The 20,104-nt window shown below is 38.1% G+C and overlaps 1 protein-coding gene across 1 annotated transcript; it reads left to right on the top strand.

Annotated features, from left to right (window-relative positions):
* Positions 1-202: 202 nt before the first annotated feature.
* On the top strand, positions 203-19,725 carry rbms1a (RNA binding motif, single stranded interacting protein 1a). The gene is made up of 14 exons (XM_072464661.1): positions 203-509; positions 3,791-3,930; positions 5,633-5,691; positions 6,910-7,001; positions 8,265-8,422; positions 9,774-9,853; positions 9,963-10,063; positions 11,016-11,065; positions 11,168-11,258; positions 15,432-15,482; positions 17,694-17,795; positions 18,614-18,682; positions 18,904-18,978; positions 19,522-19,725. Exons 1-13 carry the CDS (start codon positions 459-461, stop codon positions 18,970-18,972), a joined length of 1,113 nt encoding a protein of 370 aa, XP_072320762.1. The 5' UTR covers positions 203-458; the 3' UTR covers positions 18,973-18,978; positions 19,522-19,725.
* Positions 19,726-20,104: the final 379 nt, after the last annotated feature.

Genomic DNA, 20,104 nt, shown 5'->3' with positions numbered 1-20,104 from the left:
GCCGCCGACAAACCCCATTTTGCCGGGTCGACGCGCGGTCGCGTTCGCCCGCCGCGTCCCCGACTTACAGCCGCCGCGGTGAGTCGCCTCCACGCGTAAACGACCGCGTATCCGTCGCGCGACACCCCCGCGACGCCGCGAATGGTTTGGTCCGTAGTAGGTGGGACCGTGGAGCGGGTCTGCAGCAGGACGTCGTAGATCAATGAAGCGGAGCGGAGGGCTGGGCCATCTCTGTGAATCCCACTGTATAGATGTGTCAGTACCTAATGCGCGGCGGAGGGACTCACGAGCTTTAACCGTCTTTCACGCAGTTCGTCCAGTGTGCGGATGCTCTGAAAACGACAGCCGCCGCCGCCGCCGCATTTATTACATTTTTTTTTTTTTTTTGTACAGTTGACTTGTCTACATCTGCGCCGCCACTCGCGTTCGGATAACCGAGTGCAGCTGAAACCTCCAGGATGATCTTTGCAAACCCGGGAAACCCTCTGAAGACAGCCAATAGGAAGCAGGTAGGCCCTTTACCGCACATCGATCATGTAGGACGTACGGACACGTTCGGCGTCAGGGATCAAACTGTACCCGCGGAGTGCCCGAGGAAGCCGCCGGTGACATTGGGAAGCCCTTCCTCGTTTTCCACTTAAATATTTGCATTCACGTCCCACCAAAGCCGTTAATGCCAAATGGGGATTAGTTGGAAATGAAACGTAACCCAGTCAGCCGGACGTGCCAAACTGGATAGGCTTGAACTGAAGGATGATACGAGCTGCTGAGAGCTATAGTTTAATACTGTGCGTCCGTGTATCCTCGTTTGCCTGGTCAATACTGATGACGGATACTGTAGTAGGCCATTACATAGGTTAATGTATTCCGTTCTGGGGGGGAGAGGTAATGCAAAAGTCAGAGTGGTGCATTTGCTGAACAGAGGAGGAGGTAATGGACTCTGATTAGTGCCAGCCCTATTGATTTAGATTATATTTTTCTGTAGTAAAGATTGATTGCTTGATATCTTTAATACTCCCCATAGGCTTCCCTGCAGCACAGCTCTCATATAGTTGCCACTGAGGCACAGTTTGTGATATCCAAGGTGATGCACGGTGCCTCCTAATATTGTGGGCGATACTGAGACCTCGCTTGAACCCTTCCTAAAAAAAGTTTGTGGGTTATAACGCCATGCCAAATTCAAATTTGTGAGGCCTCTTTGCCTCTCCCCGAAGATATAGCACGTGCACCAGTACCAGGTTGATCAATTATCCATATGTGATCAGGGAAATGCTATTGAATCACCACAGGACTGGAACGGAGAGAGAAGCCGTTTTACCTAAATATTTAATTTACAATTTTTAATTAATCATAAATTACACTCTCAAATAATTGTGTTAGCAGCACTAATTATACGCATAAATAGTTATCATTTCATGAGTAACAGATAAATGTTACTCAATGGGATTTCATATGGCAAGCACATGACATAGAATATTACGGATCGTCTTCCAAAACACCGTGTTTTTGACATTTCCAGAAGATTTGTGAAGATAGAGATGTGTTTTGTGATGGCCTGGTTTTATTTGTGGCATATCGCAGTCAAGAGGCCTTTGGATATAGACAGATGGTGCAATTGTGCCATTGCATTGTCTTTGATCCGAAACTGAAGTGGGTTCGGGAATGGCCGCGAGCTATTTTAATGAATGAGTAAAGGGAAGGAAATGCTTTTGCCGGGGAAAGTGTTGCAAGGGTTTTTTTTAACTCAAAAGTGTAGCTATGCTAAACAACAGCAAAGCCCTTTTAATCGCCAAAACAGACCCAGATGCAGAAATATGGCTGTTGTAACGACTGACAGGATATTTTTCCCTCTCTTCAAAGGCCAAAGCAACTTGCCACAGTCTTAAACTAAGCTTCAGATGTGTCACAAATGAGAACAACTTCACTCTGTAGATGGTTACGCTCAATGTCTGCCATCTTAAAAGGAGTCGGCATCACAGGAACATCACAGAAAAGACAGAATTATTGAAGTAGCGCGGGGCAACAAAATTCAACGATTCAATTTATTCAAGAATCAACCAAAATTCAACAGTCAACTTATATATTATTGTGGTAGAAGAGGGAATTGTTTTGGACACTCGATGTGAAAGGAAATACAAAAAGCAAGGCACTTTTTTATCATTTTGAAACGACCTCACTGAGCCCCACTGTCTTTCAACTGTTTTTTCTTCATCTTTACAACATGTTTATTAATAATTCCTTAACATTTTCTTGCAGACTGTTTATTGTATGTATTTTAATGTTGTGTTACTGTTCCACTTCTCTGAAACAAAATGTAGGTCTGAAATAAACCATTGAATCTTAAAGGGCACATCCTCTGGTCTAGTATATCTGCAGCGTTACAGCATAAATTGTTAATGTACTTATATATGGCATTTAGAATGACATAGGAGCTGCTACTACAACTGAACTACTACGACTACTACTACCATTGTTACTACATTCACCACTACAGCTGCAAACATCACTCATCCCATGCTCTAAACAGTCAAAATATCAGATATAATTTATGGTATGGATTATGATAATGGAACATGGAAACAACAATCACTCAGTCATCAACATTCCTTTTCTCCATTCCTCTTTCCTGCTATGTAATTTATAACATATACTATCAAAATAACAAATTAAATTCTTGTTTCACTAAAGATTTAAAAGTAGCAATAGCTTTCAAAACTCTTATGATCTGACCATATATTGGACCAAAATGCATTGACTGGACAAGAAACGTACAGTAAATTGTATAATTGTATGCAAAAATGCTGAATAAAATCACAATTTATTCCCAAATCTCCATTGATCTCATACCATGCCATGTCCTTTTGTCCGTGGTCCATATAAATGCTTTAGTTGATAAAGACATCAACCAATTAATCGACTAAACCGGTTGTGTCAAAACATTTTTTCCACTGAGGGCCACAAATCAATGAGGAATACAGTAGGTCAATCAGATGGGTGCATTTTACATGGCTTTGACACCATAAATTTAACAAGGCTTGGAACATGGGTTAGGGATTTTAGATTTGCATCACAAGGCAATGTTAGTTAGTGATGTTCTGATAGTAAAAGTACTTACATTTCTGGTTTAAAGTACTACCAATGATCATTTGGGCCAACAAAAATGGATTTTAGTTTGAATACTCCTGGACTAAACGCCAAAATAAAGTGAGCTTGTAACTACTTTTACATCCAAAAGCACATCCATGAACTAACCCTAGTACTAATATCACTTATTAAGGTTGCAATATTCAACTTGAGTGTTTTAGAGGAAAAGAAACAACACGGTTTAAGAAATATTCACAATTATTGAGACCTTGACGAAGAGAACCTTACTATTCCTCAAGTTTGTGACCAGCTTTACAACATCCAACGTCCTGAATGACAAAATAAATTTAATGTGACAAAACAGACAGATAAAATGGTAGCTTGCACCTAGATACCTTTTTGGGACTGTAGATTGAGTTAAATACTTAATTTTGCTTCTAAAAGTGTCATGGTTTTTATCCTGTGATACCTAGATAATCAATTAACCGAATAATCTTGACATCTCTACCGCTTACACATATAACTATTTCAAATATGAATTCAATAAAATGCTTTGCGGTGCTCTGTAATGTAGAATATGTTGCAGCAAACATCCCGACGGATCCCTGGCTCCAGCGCACATGCTGTTATCACTGTTAGCCCAGGGTTTTAAATGAGCTTATCTGTTTGTATCCTGACTTCCTAACAGTGGTTTTCGTTTGTGCAGTCCTACCCCATGACTCCTTCCAGTCCAAGCAGCAGTAACAGCAGCAGCACGGGCCTGGAGCAACTCAGCAAAACCAACCTGTACATCCGAGGTCTGCCCCCCGCCACCACAGACCTGGACCTGGTCAAGCTCTGTCACCAGTGAGTCGCACAAATACACACTGTGGAGGAGTTATGTGACGCCATGGGCCACGAGCTTGAGTTATTTCAGCAGTTTGTCACAGGTTTGAAGGCCTATGTGTTGCCCGATGAGTCAGTCGAAAAATGTGGGAGGGATTTGTGAAAATATCATGTTGGTTAAATTACAGTCTGGAAATGTAAATGACATGGAGGAACAAGAACGGTGTTATTGAAATAGGAAATAATGTTTGATTTATATGTGGCATATGTGGAATTTCTAGGTTTGTAAATGCAACTGTGCAAATGATTCAAGTTTGAATGTATCTTTAAAATCTAGTCAGATGTTTGGTGATAGCAGTGGCTCAGTGGTACAGCATTTGACCACAAAATGAATGTTCGACCTTTAAGCCCAAGTTAATTTACATAAAAATTAAAACGTTCTTTAATATTGCAGCATGGCAATTGGCTTAAAATATGCACCTGAGTGTTTCGGCCCTGAGTGGCGTTCCTCAGGGTACAAACATTACTACTATGGAATTATGTTTTATTGATGATAAGATCACACTTATTTGGTCCCACAATGGAAAACATTCAGTATTGCTATGCAAAGTACAAGAAAGGCTACAATTTAATACAATATTATTTAATGACAACCACTGTCTCCATTAAATTAACAATGATGAATAAAATAAGAGTGTCCATTTTGTTTGTATCAATCTTTACTCCACTGCAGCAGAATTTCACTTTTAATATTTATAGAAAAATGGTTTGGACTCAGTTGTCGTCTGCAACGTGCTGCCACATCACGCATAACACATTTAGTTCACCAGAATGTTCACTGACACATAAAACTCTCCAACCACTGTGGCTCCATAAACTACATTTAAAACCGTGGCTCTGGTGTGGTGTGTGAAGTGGGCGGCAAAGATGATTGTTTTACTGAAAGGCATTTTCAAACAGCTCCATGTTCGATATGTGATAGCAGCGAGTGTGGCGACTGCGGCGGATCGTGACATAATTAGTGCAGTTTTGTGCCGTCATTTCGCCTTTGAATGGGGAGCATATGGGCCCGAGCCACTCAGCTATACAACCAGACACAGCAGTAGCAGCTGTTTGTGTCCTGTTTGCTTGTGTTTTGTTCACGTGTTTGCCAGCACAAAGCAGAAATGAAAGAGCTTTTCATAGCAAAACAGGGTCTGAATGGTGATGTAAGCTGGACATTCACTGGGTGTGCTATAGTGCATGCTCTGATCGCACATCACAGCTGCCACAGTCAACTCTATTAAGTCTGGATTAAACGTGAGCTAAACAATGCACCAGGTTATAATAAATCATAACTTACCTGTAACACCAATACTAGAGAAAACATGAATGAACGCTGAATTATAATTCTTTTTATTTTTGGCATATTCTAACGTTAATATCTTAAAAGTTGCCAAGTTTTATCTAGACCCTTGGAAAGCAGAAACATTTATACTGCATGTTTATTATGCATGATTTAATTGAATTTTCATTAACAATAAACAGGTAAAATATAAATGATAAATACCTAATATTGGAACTTGTAATTCATTTATATGTCAAACCCACATTTACTTGACTTTTAAGTGTGTTAACGTGATTTTGAAAATGTAATAAGAGATAATTGCTAATGTCAATATTGAGTTGAACAGTAATAAACACGAGTAGGATTAGTCTAAAACTCTTGTGTATTTGCTTCTAGGTATGGAAAGATTCAGTCGGCGAAGGCAATCCTGGACAAGACAACCAACAAATGTAAAGGTTTGTAAAGCTGACAATTATTATGAAAATGAAAAATAAGTCGGTGTAATCCCTCATTGGTCCAGGAGTGTTCCATTGTAGAAAAAAATCAGTTGTATCGTCTGGAAAAACAAAACGTTTCGACTCTCATCCAAGAGTCATTCTCAATCTGCAAATCCAGTCTGGGAACTCTGGGTTTTATATCCTACTCTGTGTAAGACTTGCCCACTGACTTCTGCTCCCTCATCACTGAGTACCTGATTAGCATCAGGGTTTCAAGACACTATTATTTACAACTGGAAGGTTGAATCTTAAACCTCCATTTTGGTTTAAAGAAGGATTCTCTAGTTTTAACAAAAATTGCCTCCTTAACTCCTCTTTCAAACCATCTTTTCTCCTGCTTAGCAGCTTCACATCACTTTCCTCAATAGAGTGGTAAGTGGCTTTAAGATGCACTCTGGGGTCCTGAATTAGCATGTCTTCTGTGCTGATAAAGCCTCTTGTGAAGTGGCTGTTCAGTCTCACCTATGTACCGCTCATTACAATTTTCTTCACTGCATTGGATGGAATAAACTACATTGCTCTGTTTTTGTGTCAGCATCTTGTCCTTAGGGTGAACCAGTTTTTGTCTTAAAGTGTTGCCTGGTTTAAAATAAACTGGGTTTTCGTGTTGCCTAAAAATTATTTGCAGTTTTTCTGACAGTCCCGAGACATAAGGGATAGAGACCCAATTTCTTCCTGGTTTCTTTTGTCCCCTTTGTCCTGCTTTTTGGTTCTTTTAGTTCTTAACAAAGGGAAGAGAAGCAGAACAAACGATAAAACTGTTTTTTTTTTCTACAATTCATAAAATTACACTCCTCAATGCCCCGTTTCCCTCAGTAATCATACAGCTTGTAAGAGGAAATTGAGTCTAATCAGTCCAAATACATGCAAGATTAGGCTCTAATATGATACAGCAATCAGGAGTCTTGTTTCATCTTATACTGGAGGCACTTCCACTTACAGCTGGAGAGACTGCTGCGACATGGAGTGATAGTATTTGCAATAATGGAGTGATAATATTTTCCAGTAAACTATGGAACATACAGATTTTTACATTTTGCTTTACATTGTATTTAGCCATGACCCAGTGTGCCCCTTGTGTTGGACAAATTCTAAAGGGCGTTGTATGACAGATTATTAACAATTAGTATAGTATAGGTAGTTAATTTCTTGTCTATGTTTGGCCTTGTTTTGTAGGTTATGGTTTTGTGGACTTCGACAGCCCGGCCGCAGCAATGAAGGCAGTGCACGCGCTGAAAACCAGTGGCATCCAAGCGCAGATGGCCAAGGTGAGTTTGTGAAAAAGAACATGTGCTCTTGTCTTGCAGCCTCCCGGTCTGTGTAGTGTAGCGTATTCAGTAATGCATGCATGTATGTTCTCTGTATGGAGAGTGACATTAGGCTAGTCACATGACCTGACAAGCTGTTCTACTCGTGACCCCATTTACGTTACCATAGAAACAGATGTCACTTCTCGCTTTGCCAAATAACCAGTCGGCTTTGGACCAGCACCTCCTCACAGCTCTGCACATCACCTGAGGGAGCTGCTATAAAGCGTTGTCACACCATTATTGCAGGTTAACACTATGGATACAGACACCTCCCACCTATAATGCACGTACAGCCGTGCCCCGCTTTTACACTTTTCTTCTTATTTTTAGACTCAGTTCCTCTCCCACAGCTGGCATTTGCCTCGCAGTGGGAAGTGGAAATTGTGTAGATCATCAGATTTCTCCAGCTCTGCCTCTGCTCTGTTCAAATTCATAGGAGAAGGTTAATTTATGAGTGCTGGTTCTCTGGAGAAATGCATGAGCTGCTTGTTGGGAACAAACAACACGGAGCGCAGGGCGAATGTGGCGGTAGCTAGGCTACACCACTCTCCTGCTGTTTCCAGGAGCGTCTGTATTGGCTCCGAGCCGAGGAGCAGGCTGTTTGCTCTAACTATATACTGTACATGAACTCTACCTATCGTTCCATTAATACTCACACTGATAAGATTAAAAACAAATACGGAAGTAATTCTATGAAACTAGGAAGTTTGTAACACAGACAAACAACCCTAAACGAATATTCTTGGTAAATTATGTTATAAACCAACAAAATGTACTTGAAATTATTATTATTTTTGCATGTAATGTAAAATAGATACATAAAATACTCAATTTAGTTCATTATTCATACACTCATTCAATTTTTTTGGTATTTTGCTTCTGTTGCTTCTGTTGATGTCCTGGGGCTGTAGCTTTCCTTTCTGCACCCATGGCCTCAAACATCACATACTGTAAACTCATCCACAAAGGCAGGAAAGGTGAAGTGTTTTGCCCAAGGACACAACGCAGAAGGAGCATTCACTACTGCAAATTTCTGGTTATATCACACCCACTCAACTTCCTTATTCACCGTCACCTCTTGTATGACTTTGTATTCGCATAAATATTTCTGTTTGGTGAGTGAACAAAACATCCCCCAAATCTTGCGTGGATCCGAGTTATATTGACTCACAATTACAATGTTATTATTCCATCTCACTGATTTTCACATTGGATTTTCAGCAACAGGAGCAGGACCCCACAAACCTGTACCTGTCCAACCTGCCCCTGTCAGTGGATGAAAAGGAGCTGGAGAACATGCTGCAGCCATTTGGAGCGGTCGTCTCCACTCGCATCCTCCGGGACTACAGCGGGAACAGCCGAGGAGTGGGCTTTGCCAGGTCTGTTACACTAATCACATTAAGATACTTCCAAATGTATGGAAGCACTTAATAATAACTACTCTTTTAATACCCTTAATAAAGCATGTGCAAAGTCCTCATGTTTTTCTGATTATGACTTTCTTTGTTGGGATAGCACCTGTGGAAAATATTTATCATATTTCTACATCAATCATTCAATTATTAAATAAAAGTAAAATAGTACAGGGAGTTGGGCTTAGTTCTAAAACTGAATCCCTCTGTCTGTGTTGTACAGAAAGTGACATTTCTTGTGTTTAAACAGTTTAAACCAGTGATACCCAACCCCTTTCCTACAATCACAAGAGTTTTTTCAAGGGCCGGTTGAAGGGGGAAGAGCGTGGTAATAACAGCGTAAAATGTGTGCAAACCCTTCAAGAACTTTTAAAATACCTTATTAGTTATGTTTGCTGTTTATTTGATTCATTATCTCTATATTTTCTTGGTAACGCACACATAGGATAGAGGGACATAGAAGCAGACAATAAAACAAGAATAAGAATATGATGTAAAACATTGGTTACATTTGCTTCTGAGGACCGGTAGCAGATGGCCCGTGGACCGGGTTTGGGCCCTGGGCCGGTGGTTGGGACCCCTGCTTGAACAATCATTTAACAAAATAATTGTTTACAGTAAGATCGCAAAGTTACAGTTATGGAATTACCTCCATGTCACATGTCAACATCACAATTGTCAAACTGAGGTAAAATAGGCATATTATTTTAGTAAAATCTTAAATATAATTATTCATGAGTAAAATACTGTATGTAGTCTAACCTGTCAAGCACTTTTATTAATAATGAACAAACGATAACAAATTAAACTAAACCTGAATCCTTGGATAAACCAATCAGGCTTGATTAAAGCCATTAAAAGTGTAGTTAGTAGATAGTATTGCCTAATGTATTATTATCTTTTACTTTGAACTTGGCATTGATATAAGTAACGCCTACTCCCGGTGGAGATGTGGCGGACCCTCCTCCAGTAAAGTTACACAGTGCACCTTTTAACTTAGGTTTACAGAATAAGAATACTCAACATTTGAGTACACCATCTTTAGATTGCATTTAAAAAAAGATTATTATTTTATTATTTATTTTCCACTTTAGTAGCAAATTTATAAACTAGACTGATACTTAATTACAACTTTTACAACTTACAATTCTTAATACACACAGCACTAACACAAAGTAACACATCATTTACAATCCATTTTAAACAATCATCACTGCACCTAACGTGAGACATCTTCAGTTTGGAGCATGAAGAGGCAAAGGTTGATCAGCGCTGTTTGCAGAGAAGGTAGACAATGAGTCATGCCTCTTCTCTTTAGGATGGACACAACGGAGCAGTGCAACGCGGTCATCGCCCACTTCAACGGCAAATTCATCAAGATTGGAACCGGAGGGCTCGGTAAGAAAGGAATTACTGCTCCTTCGCAAGCTTAAAATAGTGACACAGATTGAAATTGTTTGTCTTTAAATGATGTTTTGGTCACCGCCGTTCCTCTCGTGCATTGCAGCTCCATCACAACCGCTGCTGTGCAAATTTGCAGACAGCCAAAGAAAGAAACATGGGCACAGCGGGTTTGTTCCCAACGGACAGACAGGAGACTTGAGACTGGTACGTATATATTACACACATTACAGGACAACCTATTCATCTAACAATAGTAGAACAACACATTAAGACAAAACAAATTACACTAACTTACTATAGAGCTCTGGTATCCAACTGCATTTTCTGAGGGCGCCACATTGGCAGAGGAAAGATCGCGGTAATGAATGGCAACAAGCCTTTTTGCTTTTGGAGTTTATTCAGTGAAGCTGTAAATCAGATTAAACATAAGTGGCCCTTGGCACGACTGTTCTGTTAAAGAGTTTAGACGGCTCTTTTTTGAATCGTTATCAGACAATGGTTAAATCTTTCCCTAAATAAAAGCTCCCAAAATCAATGCAAACAATTGTAGCTTAACTGAATGTAAGACTCGCTGTAGACTTGCTGCTGGTCTATTTAGTTACAGAAATCCACTTCTCCCGTCAATCTGTTGCTTTTTATCCAGTAAAATTATCTGGATTTCTTCTGCGGTGTTGCGTGCACGGCTTGTGTGACGACATCTGTAGGAGCTTGTATATCTAAAACTATTCTACAAGCAATATAATTTACAGATCAACTCCATTTTCTATCAATTCAATCACAATTATTTATATTTAACAGTATTTACAATTGTGTACAATTGTAGATACTATATTCAAGAATGATGATGATGATAGTTAAAATCAAGTGCCACATAGGTTTAGCTGCTGTTACAAATAAAACCTCTCACTCTTTGCAATAGAAAAACACAGACACAACAGAACTTGACCAGAGGACGGAAATAAATACAAATAGACATCAACTAAACATTTAAAGAAACAAAATCATGGCATATTTAAATTAAAATGTCATTTTTAAAAGTATTTACAAGCCAAACATTAAGACCAAAATCAAATGACCAATTCTGAAATGATTTAGAATCGTGTCCCTGCAATTGAGTTATCAATGAATCACTTTTGAATGTTTTCTCTCTTTGTAGGGCACAATGACTCTGACCTATGACCCCTCCACAGCGGCTCTACAGAATGGGTAGGTCACAAAAGAGATACATAGTATATACAGGGATTACATGGACTACATACAGAAAATCGCCTCTGCGCCTCACTGATTTGTATTGTGTATCGTGTCCAGGTATTACTCCACTCCGTATCCAGTCACCAACAGGATAATGACGGTGCAGCCAACCATGTCGCCATATATGTCTCCGGTTTCTGCTTATCAGGTACAGAAACAGCCACAGAAAACTATATATGAAGTAGAGATGCACCGATACTGGATTTGATTGGTTCAGGATTGTCTGCAAGGTCGAAATCACAATTTGAATAGTTGAATATTTAGCAAACCGCAAGCAGAAATGGGCAATACTCAGTTACATTCACTTTTTACAGAGTAATATTTATTTGGAAGTAACAGTACTCTTACTTGAGTAAAGGTTTTGATTACTCTAGTTCCCACTGTAAATAATTCTATAGTGACCAAAGCTTTATATGAACAGCATCAAATGCATCAAACTCTTAAATCTCACATTCAGATATCATTTGTTTTAAGTCTATTCTTTGGAAATACCAGTATCTGTGCATTATTTAACGTTTTATTTGCCAGATTACATTACAGTAAATTATAAAATATATTTTAAATACATTTACGTCCAAACTGTTACTCAGTACTCAAGTACGAGTTTAAAATGTGCTCTTTGACCAGAATCCTTTAAAACAGAATTTATTTTTTTTCCAAAATCATTCAGCCCTAGTCCAGGATATTATTTAAGAATTAGGTCAATCAATTAAAATATGAACTGGCCTCTGAGGATGCTAAAACTCTCATAATGTTTGTACTTAAAATCACAATTCCCAAACCAGGGCTGTTAACCTGGCTCAGCCCAGATGAATGATTTTGGACATAAATGTCATTAAAACAATACAATGTATTAGTGAACATTGACTCTATGCTGTAAACAGAATCACCAGTACATGAGTTGGAGAAGGAGACAAAAAGGTTAAGTAAGACACTTTACTGGTCACTGTTGATGCTAATACTCTCATAACTTTAGTTTTTACAATGTTTTAGTAAAAACAGGGAAAAGTGGAACATATAAACTTCACTAACTGGAATAAACTTGACCTATCTGTAATACAAAACCTTAAATAATGCTTTCTTTGGAAGATAACCACTCTTGAAGTTACTAATAGCTTTATCTCAAAAACATCTGGCAGCGAGTCGTAGTCATGGACCTTTTGTGCTGCTGAACTACTAAAGAGACGCCCCATTCGTTGTTTTGACAAAATTGCAGGCTAATAATTCGTTCCTGGTTGGAAGGTTTTTCTGAAGACTTTCAATTAAATTCTGTGGTTCTCCCCAAGGATTTTAGCAGTTTTTCGGGAAGGAGGGTCTGAGGACAGAGGATGCTGGGACAGTTATCCATTCACTAAACTCCTGTGAACACTGTTTAATCAGCTTTTAGTTGTGTCATTGTTTGATCCTTGATTCTGGGCGTCACAAAAATAAATTGAATTGCGGTTTCAGTGACAGTCACCATGTCTGTTGTTATTGGATATTTGCATTTACTAGCCTCTAATACACATAAATACAACAAGTGCAAATTGAAAATGAGGGCTAATTTTTAGGCAGATAGCAGACAAGTCAACTGTGTGGCTACAATTCATTTATAATTCTAAAACTTGCATGGCTTGGAAATTCCCTTATTCGATGTTAGATAATTTAGTTATTTTCCAGGATATAACTTGACATTTACGAGCTAAACAGATAAACATTGGTGGTTTCTGCTTAGTCATGCAGTCTGTTTTCTCAACTTGTTTCCAAATATCCAAATATGGTTGAAAAGTGCAGTTTGTTTAATCAGCCTTTGTATATTAGTGTAACTTAACGAAGCTAATGCATGAACAGTGGCTTAGCTATAGTCCAAATGGCTGAACGCCCTCATTATTCATGGATTTCAAGCTATTGCAACGGTCGTCCATTGCTGTAGAAATTAAGCAATTCAAATCAAAGTCATATATTTTTCATTGGGAAAGCGCTTCACAAAAACATTCAAATCAGAAAGGAATTATCCGCCTGAAACAAACAAATGACTGAAACAGTTTCCGAAAATGAACCATGGAGCGTCTCTTTAGTAGTTCAGCAGCACAAAAAGACTACAACTACAACTCGCTGCCAGATGTTTTTGAGATAAAGCTATTAGGAAGATAACCACAAGAGTGGTTATCTTCCAAAGAAAGCATTAGTCAAGGTCTTGTATTGGGTTCAGATTATTCCAGTTCGTGAAGTTTATATGTTCCCACTTCTCCTCGTTTTAACTACAGTCTTTGCATATTATTCAAAATATTTATCTACCTGCGAAACGTCTCCTATTTTCTATTATATCCGACCCAGCGTTGATCATTCATAGCTGAATAAAAGAATTTAATGCCTTGATGAAAATGCAAGAATTTTGTTTCAAGAAACTCATTTAACTAATAACTAGGGCTGCTTGATATTGGAAATGAGTGCGACATGCGATACGACGGTACTGCAATATCGATATTATTGCGATGTTTGATTAAACTTTTGTGACACAATAATGCCAGTTATATTAAAACAAATATGTTCATGCCTTAATGTACCGGTATTAGTCAAAATCAGACTAAAGCAAGACTAAATCAAGGCAAATTTAGAATTAATAAACAAAACCATGACTAAAATTTGAAATGTTTCAACATTTTCAATATAAACAATACATTTCTGTCACATGGAAGACTTCAGTGTTATTGAGATTTATTTAGTTTATTGTGAAGCCCTGTATCAAACTAGTAGTGCTTACATGACTATTTAAGCAGATTTATTAGATAACTGTACTTTTTTATGTTTAAGTATGAGTAAGTGTATACGTATCCTGTGATTCATTTGCTATTTATAGTATCGTATATATAGTATAGTGTATGAGAACTCTAAACTCTATAAAAAAATTGAAGTAACATGACAAGTCCATAATGTTTGAAAAGAGAGACAAAATGGCGGCTGTTGTAACCATACCAGTAAAACCTGTCGTGTGGTCCTCTTACAAAAGGCTAATAGGACAAACTGTATCAGCGCTGCTGCTGCTGCGCTCATCGCTCCGGGAGGCAGGGTCAGGCCTTTTACCCGCCACTGTCAAGAGCCTCTGCTAACTCCAGCTCCACATGTCATTTAGCCTAAAAGCAGCACATTACGAGCCCCCAAAAAAGAAGAGAAAAAAGACAAATAAAACATTGAGAAGAGAGTGATAGAGAAAAGAGAGAGAGAGAAATATCCAGAGGACGTGCACTTCTCGGCAGATGAGGTCACTGTTTAAAGTCCCGCTGCCATGGCAACACGGGCCGACCGATTTGGCCCCAAAAGAGTTGCACAAATTTGTCACAGGCCAGACGGTCCCAACATCTACTGTAAACGCCGGCGAGATAACGACAAGAGTATTTTGAGTGTATGAACATGAAATGGCAGGTGATCTAAAAATGTTGCACAATTTTAAAGGCGTTGTGAAATGTGTCATAGACTAGAACATTCCTGACATTAAATATACTATATATATAGTCTTTTAATGGTTTGAATGAGGTTAGTCATCAGGTTGGGTCATGGGACTATAATTATTCAAATTACAAAGTGTACCTTACCTTTTATGAATATTAAGCTACTTTGTAAAGAAGTGTTTTAGCTTTGGGCTGAAACTTATAAGTAGTAGTTACTTGTAAGTAACGATTATATAAAAAGTTAGCGATTGGAAAAAAAAAAATATATATATATATATATATATATATATATATATATATATAAATATAAATCAGCTTATCAACCATTTTCTATCATGCCATGGAGATTTTGTTTGTATTAAATTGAACATGTTATGGGATCACCAATTTTTCATAATTTCTTGCCATAGAAATGTAGAAATACATTTTATTAGTTAAAACGCACAGCAGAGGCTTGGCAGATTTGTGGTAACTAATGTCCTTAACACAGATGTTTCCAGTCCAAAAACACATGTAAAATACAGCAAAATGTGTTAATAACAGATTTTAAATAAAATTATAGGCGTTGTACCGATTAGCCCTGAGCGAGCTTTCAAACATTTAATATACATAATTTCAAGGTACTTCCGGCACCAAACAGTGGGTAGCTGTTAAAATAGTCAGATTATTTTAATAGTCGTTTAGTCACCATCATTCTGATTAATCATTGCAGCCCTATTTAGCTTTTAATGTAAATGACTGAATACATGCTCTTACAGTAAACCCCAGTGAAGTTTTTATGCAGTGAATTACAACAGATGCCCTTCCAGATGCCAGCGTCTTTCTATTCATCAACACTTATAAATACAATAGCAAAGTAAGTTTAAATTGAAATGTATTTTTCTTTGATACAGGTACAGAGTCATTCCTGGATGGCACATCAACCCTACATTATGCAACACCCGGTGAGTTCATGAATCTATGACAACGGCTTGATTAAGGGGGAATATGCAAATGCAAATATCAAAACGGTGAATAGAAATTAAAACTCTTAGATACAAAAAAAGACAATAAGTACAAAGTAGTGTCGCTCCTTAAAACTCTACACATTGCGTCTTTCCGGTCTCCCTTTACTGAAACATGCTCTTCGTCTGCTGACAGGGTGAACTTCCCCTTTACGTTCACAGACTTACAGAGCTTGTGTCTTTGTGTGCGTTTAAGTGTGTCTGGGGGAAAAAAAAACGGTCCGAGAGACGGTCAGGCAGTGCCCCCTCAGCTCCTCCTCTGCTCAGATCCAAGAGGAAATGCCTGCAGCAGAGACAGTCTTGTGACTCTTTGACTCGTCCAACAGATGGTTTCCAGTAGAACAAGTGTCTCCGCTCATCTGCCCCGCTCCCCCCACCAGCTCCCCCACCCACCATTTCACCCCGAGGCGTCCTGTTTGAAAGACCCAGAGAAATGTACCATCGACTAAACATCACAACAGAACGACTGTGACTCAACAGAAAGTGTTTTTAAGATTTACACTTTAACTTGACTTAAAATGCACACATTAAAAGGATACGCCAACTAGCATTTACATATGTATTATTACGTTAGATGTCATTCTGAAGGTTATTTATCGAGGTTTGGTACTGGAACAATGAGTAAACTGATTGTGTAGGATGGTAATCGACGAACATAAATTGTTGCATAGAGGTAGCGATATATCGAAATATTTATAATATTGCATATGTTTTTTTGTAGATATGCAAAATTTGAATGTTGAGCATATTGTCTAGTAGTAAAACACATTAAAAAGGGATGCAAAATAGGCCGTTTACGAATACAAATATACCAAACCTGCTATGTAGTCTGTAATAGGTTTTATAGTCGTGAAAATGTTTTATGCGATACTCTAACATCTGAATATTATCATCAAGATACCTTTACCTTACCTGTGCATCCACGTCTGAGTCGCACAGGCAAAAGCTAAATTATTAGGATTTTGCACAAAAACATCCAAATATACAGAAAAGAACTAGTGCTGACCATATTTTGAGACATATTATTTTGATATAAATTATGGAGCAGCAATTTGCACATTTTCCGTTGGCTCTGCTCTGTGGGCGACCCGGGCAGGAGCGCTGCAGGATCGCTCAGCCTTAACGCTGATGAACAAATTAAATCAACTGCACTGAGCAGGTCGGTCGCTGTGTGGGTCACTTTGTTTATTGTATTGCTGTGTTGTTGCTCAAGACACATTCTGATTCTGAAAAGAAAAATAATTATTAAGCCTTCTCATTCGATGGAAAACTAAACACATGGAAGTTGAACCTGTTTTAGTGTATTGTGTATTGCATATTGCATATTGCAGTTTCTAATTTGGTCAGATAGCGCCTGTGGTAAATAATTGTCATAGATTTACATTAGTTAAATTAGTGCTAGTGCTAATTAGTGCTAGTTTTTGTAGTTCTAAAACAGAATCCCTCCATCTGTGTCATCAATAAGTGACAATATAAGGACAATTTGCACACAATTTTCTGACAGTTTAAACATTTAACACAATAAATGAGTTATTTGTCAAATCATAACTATTGTGATAATAATGTATATGTTCACTGCATTATATTGCAGAATAGTCTAACCTGGCATATGCACTTTTGAAAGAAGGCAATTTAAATGCGCAAATTTCCAATGCATTCTGTATTTGGGCACAATGGTCACTCACACCTGTAATAATAATAACAATCATATACCCAACACCACTATTCAATTCAATTCAATTTATATTTGTAACGCCCAAAATCACAACAGCAGTTACCTCGAGTGACCTTTTTTTTTTTTTTTTTTTACTTAGTACATGTTTTTTGTCCTAAATATACAACCAAATGTTCAACTAGTTTCCTCATCTATCTGTGTCTCACCATTCCTTGTTAAAGCTGGCAAATTCCAAATTATTATATATATTTTTGAGAGGTTACAGACTCTTTGTGCAGACTCTTTGGGAGCTTGTAAACACTGTTCAGCTGGTTAAAGTTGCCCCACATTCCTTCAGATGAATTACTAACAGGTGTCATGATGAGCACATCAACTGATTTATTTATATGGAATAAAATTGTTTGCTAGATCAATGTACAAGTTCCGTTTGATCATCCTCCTGATGTTCTCTTGCTGTATTGCCTTTTCCATTGCAGACAGCTGTGATGTCGCCCTCTGTGGACCCATCCATGTCACTGCACCCCTCGTCCCTCCTCTCTCAGCAGATGGGACAGCTGTCGTTGGGAAACCCAGGAGCGGTCAGTTAAACCAAAGCCCACACACATCATCCATCACATAATCAGCCAAATCCCCATTTTAATTAAGTCTTTTATAACCTCATTTTGTTTATAAACAGATAGCAGCCAAAATCCACTTTTTCAGTCAAGCAAGGTGTAATTCACATGATAGATAATAAGTGTAGTTAAAACCTACAAAACACAGAATGTAATTATATGTAGTTTACAGTGGTACTTGTAATCGTAGTAGTAGTATAGTGGTGGGATGTAGTAGTAGTAGTAGTAGTAGTAGTAGTAGTAGTAGTAGTAGTAGTAGTAGTAGTAGTAGTAGTAGTAGTAGTAGTAGTAGTAGTAGTAGTAGTAGTAGTAGTAGTAGTAGTAGTAGTAGTAGTAGTAGTAGTAGTAGTAGTAGTAGTTACTTTTTTGATCAAATATCGATACAAAAAATAAAATCACATAACAGTTTTACAAGAATTTTGAGGTTTTCAAAACAAAACTGGTGCAAGAACAAACACAAAAAACTGGCAAGTATTGAGGCTAAAATAATCACATAAACAGTTCTAGAATTATCTTGAGCTTTATCAGAAAGACCACAGAAAGAACTATTATTTTGTATTGAAAACGTCAATTTATTGTCTAAAACCTTGACCTAAAAAACATCATTTTTAAATTATCATTGTCTTATTGGAATTGGTATCAAGAATTTAATATGTTCTTTAGCATTGAAACTGAAAAATTTTAGTATCGTGACTAATTCTATTATTTAAACTGGACACTCCTGGAGCTTATAACTTTCCATTTTTGAGTTATTTGTAACATTTCGAACCTGTGCGTTACAGTACATGGCTGCAAACCCGGCTGTACAAGGAGCCTACATGCCTCAGTATCCTCAAGTGCAGCAAGTACCGGTGAGTCCACTTATAGCACTCATATTTTAAGTAAATAACAATTGTTTTTCGATAATACATTTTTAAAGTAATTGCTGTTTTATGAATTCACACTGGCCTCCACTTAAGAGTCCTTGAATTCCCTTTGTCCATCAAAAGCATCAATTATCTCAAACACAGCAAACACAGTGAAGGTGGTCGTTACAGCGTTCTAAGTGCCATGTGCGGCTTCTGCTTTTCAGGAAAATGGGACGCCGCAGCAAGTGGACTCCTCCAACAACTCGTCCCCGTACAGTCAGCTCAGCAAGTAATCCCAAGTAAGTGTTGCACAAGCCCCACAGTTGTAGCATGATTTAAACAAGAACAAGCAGGACTAGTGGTGGGCCATATTGACAAAAATGTGAAACTTGACATTCTTTTTTCATGATCTCGATAACAATATTTAGACGTTACTTTAACAATGCAGAAAGAATGTGCTAAAAGTGTGGCTGAGGTTGAGGTTCAAGTCCAGCACAAAAGGTGAATGGACCGTAAAGTGAACCATAAAAGGGCAGAAATACCATCTCGTACCCTTGTTTGGTTTTTGATTTTTTTTTTCTTGCTGTAATTTTTTATAGTTGTTGTAATCAGAGATAATCAACTTGCTATTCAAATGTTGCACTTGTGCAAATCAACAATTACAATATTATCAATTCATTAGAGCAATAAGCATATGCTTGGATTTGATTGATTGCACAGCCCAATGTTGTACAAAACAACATTGATTTCTTTGTGTTTGCTGTACTTAAGATTGACTGTGTTTTAACTGTAATACACGTTAAAGTACGCCTATACGTTAATACTACATTGTGTGATGTTAGGCTTCCCATGATCCCGAGGAGCTGTTGGGAACCCGCCGATGACATCACAGAGAAAACAGCCACGGCCTTCTCTGATTGGACCAGACGACTTGAACATTTTGCACAGCCCCGATTTATGAGGAAAAAAAAGAGGATGGAGTAAACGGACTCAAGCGGTTGGCTATAATCACTAAGAAAAAAAAAAGGAAAGGAAAAAAAAAAAGACACGATTTATTTTGATACAAAACACTGATGCTCTACTTTTCCCTCTTTGTCATCGACTTTCACCTGACACCAAAAGACTTTCTGCCATTGCCCCTAGATGTTATGAAAATGCATGAAGTAATAGTTTCCCCCTACTTTTTTAAAAATATAAAATACACCCAACTTACAGGTGATTTCATCCATCAAATCGCATTTGGAAAAGGTGCCTTCCTTACATCATGCTTTCCAATCTATTGTCCATCGAACTTGATCAGGTATCATCACATAACGTAATCTGATTGACATTGTGAGTGAGTGAAAACTGTAACATTTCCAGGCAGCGCGTGTTTTTATGCTATCTCGTCTCTGGTAGCAATAAAGTCAATCTTCTATGAGGGCA

Source organism: Eucyclogobius newberryi, unplaced genomic scaffold, assembly GCF_026437365.1.
Source record: "Eucyclogobius newberryi isolate DKJ021-1_F unplaced genomic scaffold, fEucNew1.0.hap1 SCAF_5, whole genome shotgun sequence".
NCBI lineage: Eukaryota > Metazoa > Chordata > Actinopteri > Gobiiformes > Gobiidae > Eucyclogobius > Eucyclogobius newberryi.
This window is presented reverse-complemented; position numbering and strand designations above follow the sequence as displayed.